The sequence below is a fragment of the Seriola dumerili genome, unplaced genomic scaffold (genome assembly GCF_002260705.1).
Source record: "Seriola dumerili isolate Sdu_G_001 unplaced genomic scaffold, Sdu_1.0 BDQW01000230.1, whole genome shotgun sequence".
NCBI classification, from domain to species: domain Eukaryota; kingdom Metazoa; phylum Chordata; class Actinopteri; order Carangiformes; family Carangidae; genus Seriola; species Seriola dumerili.
This window is the reverse complement of record NW_019174485.1, coordinates 764,075-777,938: the sequence shown is the minus strand read 5'-3', so window position 1 is coordinate 777,938 and position 13,864 is coordinate 764,075. Positions and strand designations below refer to the sequence as shown.

At 43.8% G+C, this 13,864-nt stretch overlaps 1 protein-coding gene across 1 annotated transcript in view; it reads left to right on the top strand.

The window, feature by feature from the left end:
- Window positions 1-357: 357 nt before the first annotated feature.
- xylt1 (xylosyltransferase 1) overlaps window positions 358-13,864 on the top strand; it is a 77,108-nt gene continuing 63,601 nt past the window's right edge. Inside the window, exon 1 of the mRNA XM_022755523.1 lies at window positions 358-636. Within this exon, the coding sequence (XP_022611244.1) occupies window positions 358-636 (279 nt within the window). The remainder of the gene's footprint in view (window positions 637-13,864) is intronic.

Here is a 13,864-nt window from a genome sequence, read left to right as displayed (position 1 = left end):
TGTTCTCTGTCTTGTAATGGGCTCACGATATTGGGCAATGCAAATTTCAGCATTTGCAGGTTTGGTCATTATCAGAATCTCTCGGAAAGATGTGGAGTATAATTTCTTCCACACAACCCCCTCTCACCGAGTTTCACCACACGGTGGCCCTGTGCCTCTCCTTCTCGACGCTCCTCCTCGCCTCCGCCACCGTAAAGCTCAGCCTCCCTCCCTCCTCCTCTTCCACCACCACCACCACCACCACCACCACCCCCTCCTCCTCCTCCTCCTCGTCCTCCCTCTACTTCCACTCCTTGCTCCCGTCGCGCTGCGCAGAGCCACAGACGGTCCTCCAGCTCCGTGCAGCCCGGTGCGAAGATGGTTGGCGGCTTGTGTGCTCGCAGGTTGGCCCGCCGGTCGCGGTCCGCCCTGATAGCAGCTCTCACGGTGCTGCTGGTGCAGACGCTGATTGTGTGGAACTTCAGCAGCCTCGACTCCGGCGAAGACAGGGAAAACGGAGGCTCCAACGTGAGGGAGAAGAGGGACCGGGTCGCGGGCAACAAAGCCGCTGGCAGCGACTATTTCCAGCACGGGGTCCACCAGCGGCAGCATCTTCCTCCGCCTGGGAGGGGGACGTCTCGCCACATACAGCAGCCGGTAAGACAGAGGCACTGCCGATGCATTCATATCATACCTCCGCTTGAAAAAGAGTGTGTCGCCAGGGATGAAGCCCGGAGGGGTTGGCAGGCAGGTCAAAACATTTCCAGTTTGCGCTTTTGGGAGACAAGCACACGGCCGGGCCTCTGAATGAATGAGTGTTTGATTGTTGTCACTTGAAGGCTGCCTCGCAGGGAAATGATAGGATGTCTGGAGAAGCGAGACAGATGCAAACGAGCCCTCTTCACTCCTCCGATGCTGGGAGACGGGCATCCTCAGCTGAATGCTCACTGAGGACAGGAGCCACAATGCGCCGTTTGAATGAACGCACTCCAGCCCAGACTCCAGTTTAAAATACCAAAGCTGAGTATGAAATCTAAACTCAGCGTGTAGTTCACTCCGGGGCAGAATGATAGCATGGCAGGGCAAATCCTTTCATAAGATAGTGGCTGTGGAGGTGCCTGAATAGCAGAGTCACTGACTGGGGTTGTAGCAAATACCTGTCACGGTCTATTTGGTATTTTAAAATCAAACACAGCAGCTGCATGGCTCAGCAGCACTGTCTGAGCAAGGCCAAATTGAAACATAACCTAATTTGCAGGTTTGCTTTTGATGAGTGTACAAAGATTAGAGTCATCTGCTGTTTGCAAAAATACAAGCAATTTTATTGGTAGTGGCAACATAAAACACAAAGGTCAAGATAGATATGATTGTGGAGCCAAAGCGCACATTCAGGCCCGCATAATGAACAACTTGTTCACTAAATGAATAAATTAAATTAAAGATAGCCTGTGGAACTGTGCCCATTCAGAAGCAGAGGGGCTAATGCCATGCTCTGCACACTGGAAATGTAAAAACTGCACCCCCAAAATCCAAATGTTTATTTGTAGACTCCACTGACTGCTCTCCCTGCCCCGGAGGCTTACACACCAAGAAGCTTTTGTATTTGTACAGTGCTTCTGCGCAGCATGTGATTAATTTTCACAACCTGATGTCTGGAATTAAATTCTCGAAAATTGAGCTTCTTGCTCGCATGGTCTCTCAAGCAGTTAGGCTGCCCTAAAGAAATTGGACGCAGTTGTTCCTGGCAAGCGTGCAGCATTTTCCCTTCATAAAGCTGCCAGCCATTCAAGTATAGCCTACTCTTCAGCCACCATGCAACCAGTAGATAACCGGCTTTGATGTAGTGTGATACACTGTGGCCTCCACGCACAGTCAGTCACTCAGAGCCGTGCACTGTATCATCTGTCTCCTCCGCCGATTCTACAGTGACTCACTCACTTCATCTGGTAGGACTGTTTGTCCCACCTGCCGGTGTCTCCACAGGACAAAGTCATGCCAAGGACGGGTTATATTTGAGGCAGTTGTCTATATTTTGACACTTCGGAGAATGCTCCAACAAAATATCACGGATATTTTATCCCTGTTATGGTCTTGCAGGGACTTAAGACTGCGGTGCTTGTTGGTGGGTTTACATTATAGCACTTTAGGATATTATTAGGAGTGTACATAAACGACATAACAGCAACTGTGGCTCAGTTGTGTCAGAACCTATTCACACTGCGTCAACACCAAATTGTCTGAATGTGTTTCACTATTAAAGCACTCAGTGGATCTGCACTCATGACCTTTTTAAAGAAGGGCTTTCCTCCCCGTCGCCTCGAGGCACTTTGCAAACCCTTTATGCCAGCCAGTCCACCAGCCAGTCAGCTCGCCTGCTGCCAACCTGTCAGACTGTCGACCTGCTCTCTGCAGTTCTGTGGCCCCCAGACCCTTAACATTCAATTGGTCGCCCTCGGCCACATACGTTCCCTTAACTGGTTAATCACTGCATTTTCATTCTTTCTCCCCTTGTGGGTGCTTTTTGTGTGTGTGTGTGTGTGTGTGTGTGTGTGTGCGTGTGTGTGCGTGTGTGCGCGGCTTGGCAAGGCATGTCCAGCCTTAGGATGACGCATAAAGCGCCAACTGATGCTATATGAGGCACCACGCCTGTGAGACGGGAACGCAGCACTTTGATCCAGACCAGAATGAGCCAGAAGCTACAGGGTGACAATAGCGGAATTTCTGCGTGATAACTTGCGTTGGATGGAAACATTATGCATAGTTTTGAATGTGTCATCCCAGCAGGCAGGAGCTGCAGTTGTCATTAGTGGTTGTCTCCTGTTGTGAGGAAATAGTGACAGAGAGCGTAGACGTTTTCTTGTGTAGCTCAACAGACACCACAGCTTGTTGTTCATCTCCACTGCATATATATATACATATATCTGGATGTAATCACGTGAGTGATATTAGCTGCGAGGGTTTAGTCTCCTCACACAGACTGTGGCTACCTGTTGCAGATTCCCCCATCAGAAATCTCTACTTATTAATTAGTCTGTCTTGTTTTGCCTGACATCAGTTTATTACAGGAGATAGCCTCACAATTATTATTAATAAGTGCTTATTAAGGCGGTGCTGGTAATGGATGTGAAAAACTGTTAATGTGCCAGAATTAAACCAATCTACCTTCAGCCGGAGACTGAGTAAAGCTTTAAAAAAGCGTCTTGCCTCCAAGCTCCACATCTGGTCGTCAGCGTTTTCTTTCCATCTGCCGCGGTAGTCATATACTGTCATGATCCCTCATGTGCCCAGCGGGTGCGCACACATGTTGTAAAGAGTTTTCCTGTTAGTCATGGTAATACACGTAGCATTAGCTCTGATGTACACTTTTTCCCTTGCACTGAGTTTTCCTAATGGTTTCCTATGGTGTAGATGTCATTACAAATCATTTGAAAATGAACATTGACCTCAGGTTTTTTCTACATTCTTCCACAGTATGGTGATAATACTGTTACATACATGACAGGCTTGACCACAGAATATTATACATTACATTTTATTAATCCACATTTATTTCCCCTACAGTGGTACACTTGGCTCCGCTGCAGACCAAATTTATACAAAGGAACGAGCGCCAGCAGATATTTCACTTGAATAGATTGTGACTGACAGAAGATCTTGTTCATTTTGTGTCTGAGAGGAAAAAAATTAGAGAAGCAAAAAGTGGAAGCAAGTCTTCAACTTGTGTCGATCAGCTCTGTGGGGGTTCCCATATGTGACCACAAATAGCCTGTTATTAATGTTGTCATCTGAAATGCTTATTCTGATATAGTTGTTGTCACTTTTATCACTGACAAAGTCTGTGAAGCTGTTTTTTGAGCATGACTAGGAGAAGAATGAGCCTCAGATATTTGTTTTATAACAATTTTTAAAGACTGTGAGAATTAACATGAATGGGACTGGAAATGAAATGACTTTGTAAACACTCGAGCCGCTCCGGGATTATCGTTTGAATTATGATCATGTACGGTGCAAGTAACAATGCACTGTACATATGTTTTGCATTTGGGAGCTGTGCTGAAATCCGTTGTCGCTACCAGTCTATTCTCCAACCACCACCACAACCACAATGTGAATCATCCCACTGTGTCCATGATCACAGCGCTGACTCACACAGACACACACACGCACACATGCACACACACACTCACACACACACACACGCGCGCACACCAAAAAATCACACAAACATCCGAAATTATGTATCTACGTGGATGCAGTGAAGCAGCTACACACAAACACACCCACATACACTTACATATTTATAGCTACACACACACATACAAACACACACTGATATACACAAAATATATGAGAGTCCCCTTTTTTTATTTTTTTATTTTATGGAATAGGCACATGCGGTGGTGTTACAACACAGGCTGTGATGAGGGGGCGTACAGTCATAGGTGACACACTCATAGCTTCCAGGTCTGTGAGTGTATGTGCGTGAATGTGCGGCCACGTTGACACTAAAAAAACACTAGTTTAGGTTTGGGCTATGTGTTGGCGTGTTGTTTCATTCAATACGAACAGTTTCTGTGCTACTTCTCATATATTTGCCAATGCTACTGTATATTACAAAGGAGTAATACTGAAGCATGTTACTGTGTGGTGTGACATTATTTTAGGGTCAGCATTCTTGTATTTCATTTTCTTTTCATTCACTTTGTAACAAAACGGCCTTTCCCACACCTTTCTCACATACAGTTTGTTCCAGTGCCATTTCACGTGCCCGTCACTGTCAGTGCTGGGTTTTGTATCATAGCAAAGCCACTTTAGCAGTTGTAATTGGCAGTTAAATTGGCACTCCCTGAAAGTAAATCATCTTGGAGTGTGAGCTATTTTGCTTTAAACAGACCTCTGAACATACATAATTACAGTCCAGAGACACCCAGAAGATGCACTGTGTTATTTAGAATTTCAAACATCCAAATCATTACATCAGTAAAGTGTTACTCTGTAAAACCTGTAATGAGGGAAAAGTAAAGTACAGCCTGCCTATCAGTCCATCCATCTGTCGTTTTGATTTCTCACACACACACACACACACACACACACACACACACACACACACACACACACACACACACACACACACACACACACACACACAGAGAAAGAGCTTCTTTTTCAAGTGCCGGCAGTCTCGGAGAGAGTTGGAAACATATTCAGATCTAAGGGAAGAAGTACGCACCTCAGACTTGAAAGAGACACATCGAAAACCCAAGACACTTTGATGTTGAAGTGTAATTTGTATACATGACACCATCCTTCTTCAAAACCTGCAACGGAAAAAACATTTCATTATTATCATAATGCAGTGTGCCGTTAAAACCTTGTCATGTTATTTCACTAAGCCGATCCCACTCATATGCAAAATATCCGTGTCAGTATGGAATCCTAAAACTTCAGTCTATGTACAGTTTGTAGACTGAAAGTTTGGGTATCCATAGCAGCTCAAACATCACACACAGACACTTCCCTGCTAAACACTCCTACTAGCACAGGTGCTAAATGTACTGCAGGCCTTCCTCACTGTGGTATCCATGTAATCTGTCTACAGCAGAGGCAGCCATCTCTTTCTCTGCCCTCTCCTGTCTCTTATAGCCGGAAGACTATCACAAGGTTTTGTTAGAAATATGTTAGATGTTTGAAATAGTACACATACACCCCAAACACAAAACACACTGGCGTGACTCACGCAGTCCTTTTAATTATATTGACTCTTGTTTAGGAGATGAGAGTGGCACAAATTCCATTATTGTATTGTATTTGATAGGGCAAATGGATATGGATATCATCAAGTTAATAGCAAATGGTGTTCATAAGGTTTAACAGCAACAACAACACAATATGAAAAGTATTCCACATAAAAATAGATCAACAAGTCATGCAGATTTGCGGACAACAAGAACTCTTCAAGCCAAATCTGACCCTCATTGCTATGGACGCAATCGAATGGACCCTAAAAAGGTGTTGAGGTTCACCATAGAAGGCTGCAATGAGGTTGAAACCTACATTTATTCAACAGCCAAATGTTTTCCTTTGAACATTTCATCATGAAGGCAGCATGCCTCTGATGGAGGAGAAAGTGCTGTTGCCTCATAGTGATTCCTGGGGTACATCATACATTTTTCACAAATATTTTGTGGTCAAGTGGACAGAATCACTGGGTTTGCTCTAGAGAGAAGAAAATAACTTGTGTTGCAATGAATGCTATAAAATGTGACCAGGATCAATAGATAGTGTAATAAAGTGGCTGTACACATAATTTACTAACCCCGATTAGAGTGTATTTAGTGTAAAGTTTCTCTTCAAGTCACTTTACGAGCAAAAAACTCAAAGATCCTTTGGTTCCAGCTTCTTTTTCTCTGCTTTATGTAATCATAAATTAAATATAATAATACTATTGGGTTCGTGCCGTCACTGACTGAGTGATGAGAATACACCATTGGTCGGCTGGTTGAGGGTTGGAGTTTCTCCATTGATTTCCCCAAATGATTCGGCGTGAACAAGCGGTGTCACCAACCTTTCCGACCACTTCTTATCAAAAAAGGCACCTAGATACATATGTAGCGACGTTTTGGACAAACCCTAGATACTTACTGTAGAAGAGTGTCGCCAGGATTGCCCTGTGAGGTCAGACTTTACTTCCGCAGACACACTTCTCTATGCTGATGGCACGGCAGCTGACGTAGACGTGAATGAGCTTCTAGCTTTCTCTCCGAGTGATCATTTAAAAGTAAATATAGTGGAAATCACTTGTGCATCTGGTGATTTTGTCAGAAGTTATAAAATCAGGGTTTTAGCAGCAAATATGTCAATGAGAACAGCTTTATTGGGAATTGGCCTGTATTACAATACTGTATATGAGCAGAGAGAGTAGGAGAGAAGCAAACAGATGAAAGGCTGAAACTGGCTGACACTAGGCAGAATGCGAATAGCCTACGACATGGTGCAGCCATATACTCCTACTAGTTTTCACCCAGTCTTGACTGGGACAACAGAGACCAACCCATAGGTGACAAATTATCATCCTAACCATCTTTTTTTATATATATATATTTTTTGGGGGGCTTTTGTCCCTTTATTGGACAGGATAGTATAGAGAGACAGGAAATGGGGAGGCAGAGAGAGGGGGAATGACAGTAAAGGGCCGTCCGATGCGGGATTCGAACCGGGGCCGACTGCAGCGAGGACTGTAGCCTCTACATATGGGGCGCCTGCTTAGACCACTGCGCCACTTGACACCCCCATCATAACCATCATAATAAGCTCACCATTATTTATTACCTGTCTATATGTTTGAGAGTTAAAACTCACTATTTTCACAGATGCAGCATATGAACAAGGACACTTTGCAGATGCTGTGCCTGAAAGGGGCAAAGTAGGGAGATTGCCAGAGAGACCTTCAAAGAAAATCAACTCAGAGTCTTTTGTGACAGTGCATTTACAGAGTGATGTGCATGTCTGAGAGGGGTTTAACAAACACATAACTTACTATCCTCTCTGTTAGACTCTCTGTCTGCCTGCATGTCTGTGTGTGCTTTGTGCTCAGCTTGATGCTTCTGTATGCCTCATCTGTAAAACTGCAAAATCAAAGATCATAACTACTGTTCATCTCTCTCCTGTCAAGTCTATTCAAACAAATCTCACCATTACCACCAATTAGAGTTGCATCACTCTGTGTCAACGCCACCCCCCCACCCCCCACCCCTCCACCCCCCATCATCCTCGGCTGCTGTTACAGATGGTTTCATTCCCCAACACATTAATAACGCATCATCCAGATGAATGAAGCTATATAATACCTAGCGTTGCCAATAATCCCATAGGTAAGAGGCTTAGCAGACAGCCCTGAGAGAGAGACGGAGACGGAGACATAGAGAGAGAGACAGACAGACAGACAGACAGACAGACAGAGAGATAGGAAGACGAGGTTGGGGGTGGGGGGGTAGCTGAATTAGTTTTATCTGAAGTCGGGTCAATGGTAATATTTAGTACAAGGCTGTGCGCGCGTGCGCACACACACACACGCACACAGGTTTGGGCTAGACCATCACCATATGGAGGGGTTATTAGACCAATCGCTCGACTTCCTTGCTGTTTAGTAGTTTCAGGATTATCCCTTTAAATAGATCTACTGTATTTTATAAAAAGAGATTAGCATCAACTACTGTAAAACACTGTTCTTGAGTTAATGTTAGTGATTATGACTGATGATGTTCACGTGAAATTTCTCAATGAAAAGAAATGTTAATAAAAAAAATTTACTAGAAAGCACCAGTTGGTTTTAGTTTTCAGTAGCTGCTGGGGTTACACAGCATGTGTCTCAGAGCTCTGGACTGAAGAAGAAAAGCTCCTTTTGAACTAAGAAAACTGAACTTAAAGCCCCTGAAAACGTCTCTACATGAACATAGAATTTCATGAAAGTGCAGTTTGTTTGTTTTTCGTCCATGATCATCTCACTTGTTTGTTTCAGTTGGGTAAAAGCTGATGTCAAATATTTCTGTGCACCAATCATGATTGAGCAACATTTGAATCAAAGTCAAATGACGAGTGTGAGGTTGTTCATTTATGTTGCCAGCACTGTCAATCAAATCTGATGAAACCAAACCCACAGTGATTAGCTGAGTTTTTTGAATGTTAAAGTCATAGATAGATAGATAGATAGATAGATAGATAGATTCAGGACAGATAATCAATGAGAATGATTTTTCCAAATTTTGAGTTTGATTCTCATTTTTTTCATTAATATTCAATCTTATAGAGAGATTCTCAAAGGAGAACTAGCCATGGTTACTTCTAGTTTGTGAAAATGACCCAGATGATGTCATAGTGATGTCATTGTGGTTATCTCAGCACAGACTTGGAGTTCAAATGTATAAAAGGAAGCTTGTGTTACAAACTGAAGGTGTGGAGTTTGAAAAACATGTTTACTGCACAAGGAGGCTATACTGTTGGACTATCCAGTTGCATTGTGGGAAATGTAGGATCCAGCATTTTTGGATCTTGACCCATACTAGGGACCAACCATCAGGATATCTTGACCTCTGCTACATAGGTTAACCTGTCCCTCACAACTCCATTAACTTCATGGATCTACGAGTTCAGTTTAGTAATAAATTGCATTATTTTTTAAGGAGCTTTAAAATCATGAGGAAAAGGTATATTCACTTCCAAGCTGTTAAGTTTAATTTCTAATTATGACTTGCAAATTCATATTTTGAGCTGATATATTCAGCCAGTGCACTATTTGAATTCAGCAATTCCTTACGAGCATGAAAGATGGAAGTTACTGCTGCTACAATAAAACCACTGCTGACACTAATCTTTATTTATAGCAAGCAGAGTGACAATCAGTTGTAAAACAAAAACAAAAGTGTAATGTTTTATTGATTGGTTTTCTATACACAAATTCTGTATTTTGTGTTTATGGTTTTGCTGTCGTGCTGGAAGGTGTGACAGGATGAAAAGCTGCACTAGATTATTCCCATTAGGTCAGATTGTCTGTAGCGACAGTAATAGATCCTTTTCGTTGAAGAAGAGCTGAGGAAGTTTCTCGGATGAGAGGTCAAACGTTTTCAGTTATCTACAACCAAGTCCAGTCACCCTCCATCCAGCTCTTTTTGCATATCCTCGCTGCTTTTGTTTTTTTTTCCAGCTTTGATCACAGTGTGTGTTGTATCGGCAGCATCTATATTGTAGCCCCCGCAGCATTCGCCATGAATAGACTTCTATATGGGATCATCAGACAGTATGGAGGGTGTTTGTCTCTCAGCCGTAATGGTCACATCGCATTGAAAAACACTTGACAGCCTTGTCGTCGGGGAAGCATTCGGCAGATTGCGCACTTCTCTTATTTCGCTGCAGTGCTGCTACATTGACATGCAACACACACATCCACATGTAACACGCAAATGCACATGTAATCACACCCACGCAGACTAATGACACTGAGCATTAGCTACTGCCTTGCTATCTCCTCCTCAACACACCATACACTAATCCCCATGTATTGTATTATTCTAATAAGACAGGCGGTTTGTGATGGGAAGAGAAAGGAGTGCGTGGCAGGATGGTGAAGACACAGGGTGATGACACGTCGGTTGGGTAGAGATAGGGGCGATTGGGCCTGTCAGGGAAAGCTTTTGTCCTTCCAGTCCTGTGGAGCAAGAGGAGAGGAACTGACAGTGGCACTTATTTCTTCCTCCGCCTTCTCCTCCTCCTCCTTCTTTTTACTTCTTCTCACTACTGGAGCTGAATGCCAACAGCCCAGAAGACTTGTCTCTATATGTGATTAAGAGAGAAAGTAAGAGGAGAAAGAAAGAAAGAGAGCTCGAGACAGGCAGAGAAAGAGAGACAGATATGCAAGACAGAAGAAAGCTGGAGGAAGAAATGTTGGGGGGGAAAAAAGAAAAGATAAATGTCTCATCCCTTCTATAAATCCGACGTCGACTCAAATCCCAGCATAATCCTTAGGGGAACCCGGTTTGGTTTGAAGGCTTGTTAGTGTAGCTAGGGCCTGGCTGGCACAGACTGTGTGGTTGTAGACCATTTCTGGAAACTAACCTGAGTCCAAATGGCCTCCACACATGCAGGGATCAGGTCTGTAATTTTCCCCTCTGTTGGTGAAGTTTGGGATTTAGAGGTAAGCTGATGCGAAGACACTGATCAAGCTGGTTTTATCAAGCATCTCTAAATCGGAGCTCTCGTTCAGGATTATACTGAGGAGCCACGGTTTAGCAAATCTGCCCAATAATCCCAGTTCTTCTTTGCTAATTTAAACAGGTTGTGATTCCACTGGTTTAATCATTCATCCCGATGGATACTCGCTCCCGATACAGAATTTCTTTGTACTGTCCACATCTGGATAACATATTGGAGTGGCTGATGCTTTTAAAGAAGGAGAACTTTTGTCATGAGTCACGATACCATTCAACGCTACATACTCTTAGACAGGCAAGTTATGATTATTATACATCATCCAGAAATGCAGAGAAATGTGTGATATGCAAAAGGCATATGTTCAATTTTCCATTTCATGTCATACCAGTTAATCCTATGCTAGTGTTGAACTTCACTGCTTTTTTTAGTATTGACCGGAATGTGCCCACACCACTGAATATCAAAAACTAGCACCACAAGTATGCTTTGAACATTTGGTTGAATATTTCCAACTTTAAAGCTGCATTAAATGATATTTCCTCTTTGTCTCTTGGTCTGTCTGCCATTCAGTGCTGGACAGGTAATGTACACTGGGTTTTTCCTGAATACAGCTGCCTCCTTTGTCTGGAAACGAGGTGGATCAGAGCGGTGAAACTGAATCAAAACAGTGAAGTTTCAGACCCTAAAACCAAAACAATAAACTGAAAGATGTTAAAACGCTCTCTGGAGCTGAGGGGAACTGCAGAGTTAGGTGAGAACACCATCTGACACCTTTCACATTACAATTAGGCGATTCGATCCACCATTAATATAAAATATTGATTAGTGCGGCTTTAAAGCTACATTAAACGATAGCTAAAGGAGACGTTTGCATTAGTACTGATGTGGTAAATATTGTGGTAATTAATTAGTAGTCTGTTGTTTGACCTAGCAGGTGAGAGCCAGAGAATTATGTCATATTTCACCCATTACACACTCATGACACAGCGACCGGTTCAATGTTGGTGAGAGAATTAAGGTTGAGGTTCACAGTCAAGGTCGTGTTGAAGAATCCCTCACCGTCAGGTCAGCCAAGCGGTTCAGCTGAGGCTGCCTTTGCCTCGGGGCAGCCGCTGTACGCGATGTTGGAAGGCACACTGGAGACAGCCGGGATGTACTAGTTAAATGTACAAGTTCACACACACACACACACACACACACACACACCTGCAAACATCCACACAAAAGCAGACACATCCATGCACTCACCCACACACTCTTCAGAGTCCCCTCCGCGCTGAAAGGCGCACACCTACAGAATGCATAAAATCAAAAAATACTCTTCTTCCTGCATCACAAAAAAAAAACACTCACCCACACATCTCCCTCTGAAACACACACACACACACACACACACACACACACACACACACACACACACACACACACAAGGCCTCCATTTCTCTGCTCCCTCCCCCTTGGCTCATGCACAACATCCACACACTGAGAGTAAATAAAATTCTAAAACACTGTGCGCCACATGAATAGCTGCTCTTCAGTATTCATGTTAAACCATCAGGACCGGCCTCATTACTACATTACATTACTGAACAGGTGTTTTCTCCGTCAACGGTGCGTTTAGATCCTGTCTGTCCTTCCTGCCTGACGTTTGCATCCCTCTCCTTGATTGCTTCCTCGCCCTCTTCATCCCTGCGTGCTCCCACTCCTCCTCTCCCCGGTCGTCCTCTCCTGCCTCCTCTTCTTCTCCCATCTCAAGTGGGGATGTCTCACCGCACCGCTGAGTCGTTGACTGGTCCTCCAAGATGCCGCAGGCCTCCCAAATCAGCTTCAATGAGGAGCCCTGCAGAGGCTGTCGCTGCCGGGGAGAAATTGCGCTGTAATTGAGCTGCGTGATAATAATACGTTCTTCTCTCTGATTTCTTACCAGCGGTGAATCATCAACACCATCATCATCGTGCCATCACATCAGCAACGCTCCGCAGACGCTTCCACGCTGCTGCCGCCGCCATAGTTGACCCGCTCTTTCACTCGGATCTCTCTCTCTCTCTCTCTCTCGTCAATTGCTGTCGTTCCACGTATTTTATTCCCATTTCCTCTCTCTTTCACTTTCCTCCCGCTCCGTCCTCACCACTTCTCGCTCCTCTCATCTGTCTCCAGCCATCCTTCCCATTTCTGTTCCATTTCATTGGACAGTATGCCTCAGAGGTATACAGAAATTACAATGTACGAAAAAAAAAACGACTGTGTGTGCAGGGGGAGGGGGGATGGGAGGAGGGGGGCAGAAGAAGAGAAGATAATTAGGATGGGTGATTGTGCGAGCACAATGTCAAATGCCTTTTTGCTATGTACTTAAGGCATTCATGCTTCTATGGTAGGAAAGCGGGGAAGCTTGATAATTTTGTGCAACAGTGTTAGTTTCCTTTTTTTGGACAACGATTTGAAATTCAAACATTTTGAACATTTAACCCCCGAGTCCTCTCTCTTTCATTCTCTTGATTCTGTTGCAAAACACTCATGTTTGTGCATTCCCACATAAAGGCCTCTGTGTTTCCCCATCCATGACAGTTTGTTAAAAGTGAAAGAATGTGTGTGTGCGCATTCATGTGAGAGAGCAAAGAGACTGAAACTGTGGCTGAGCAATATCGGAAATATGGTTAACTAGAAAAAAAATCTTGGGGCATTAAGGGGAAAAAAAACTGAGACAGAGGGTTGATAGACTCAGAGACACACACACACACTCAGATGTAAAGTGAAAAATAGGTTAAAGGAAAGCAAGATGGGTTGCCAAGATGGGTTTTAGTGTGTGTGTGTGTGTGTGTGTATGTGTGTGTGTGTGTGTGTGTGTGTGTGTGTGTGTATTTGAGAGAGCTACTAATAGGGGGGAGTTTACACATGGCTTTCAGTGCTTTAACCATCCTCATGAGAATTGAAGAAGGGAACCATTAGGAAAATCATTGACTGCTTATTGGTGTCAGCACTCTATTTGTGTGTGTGTGTGTGTGTGTGTGTGTGTGTGTGTGTGTGTGTGTGTGTAAATGAAGGTGCCTTAACAAGCTGACAAAGCATTTTACTGCCACTGTGTGTATCCAAGATTTACATCACAAAAGGGATTGGATTCTCCCTGTGTGATAATCCTGTTTAAGAGCATAACAGCATGATGACAAATTTTCTTTTCAACCTA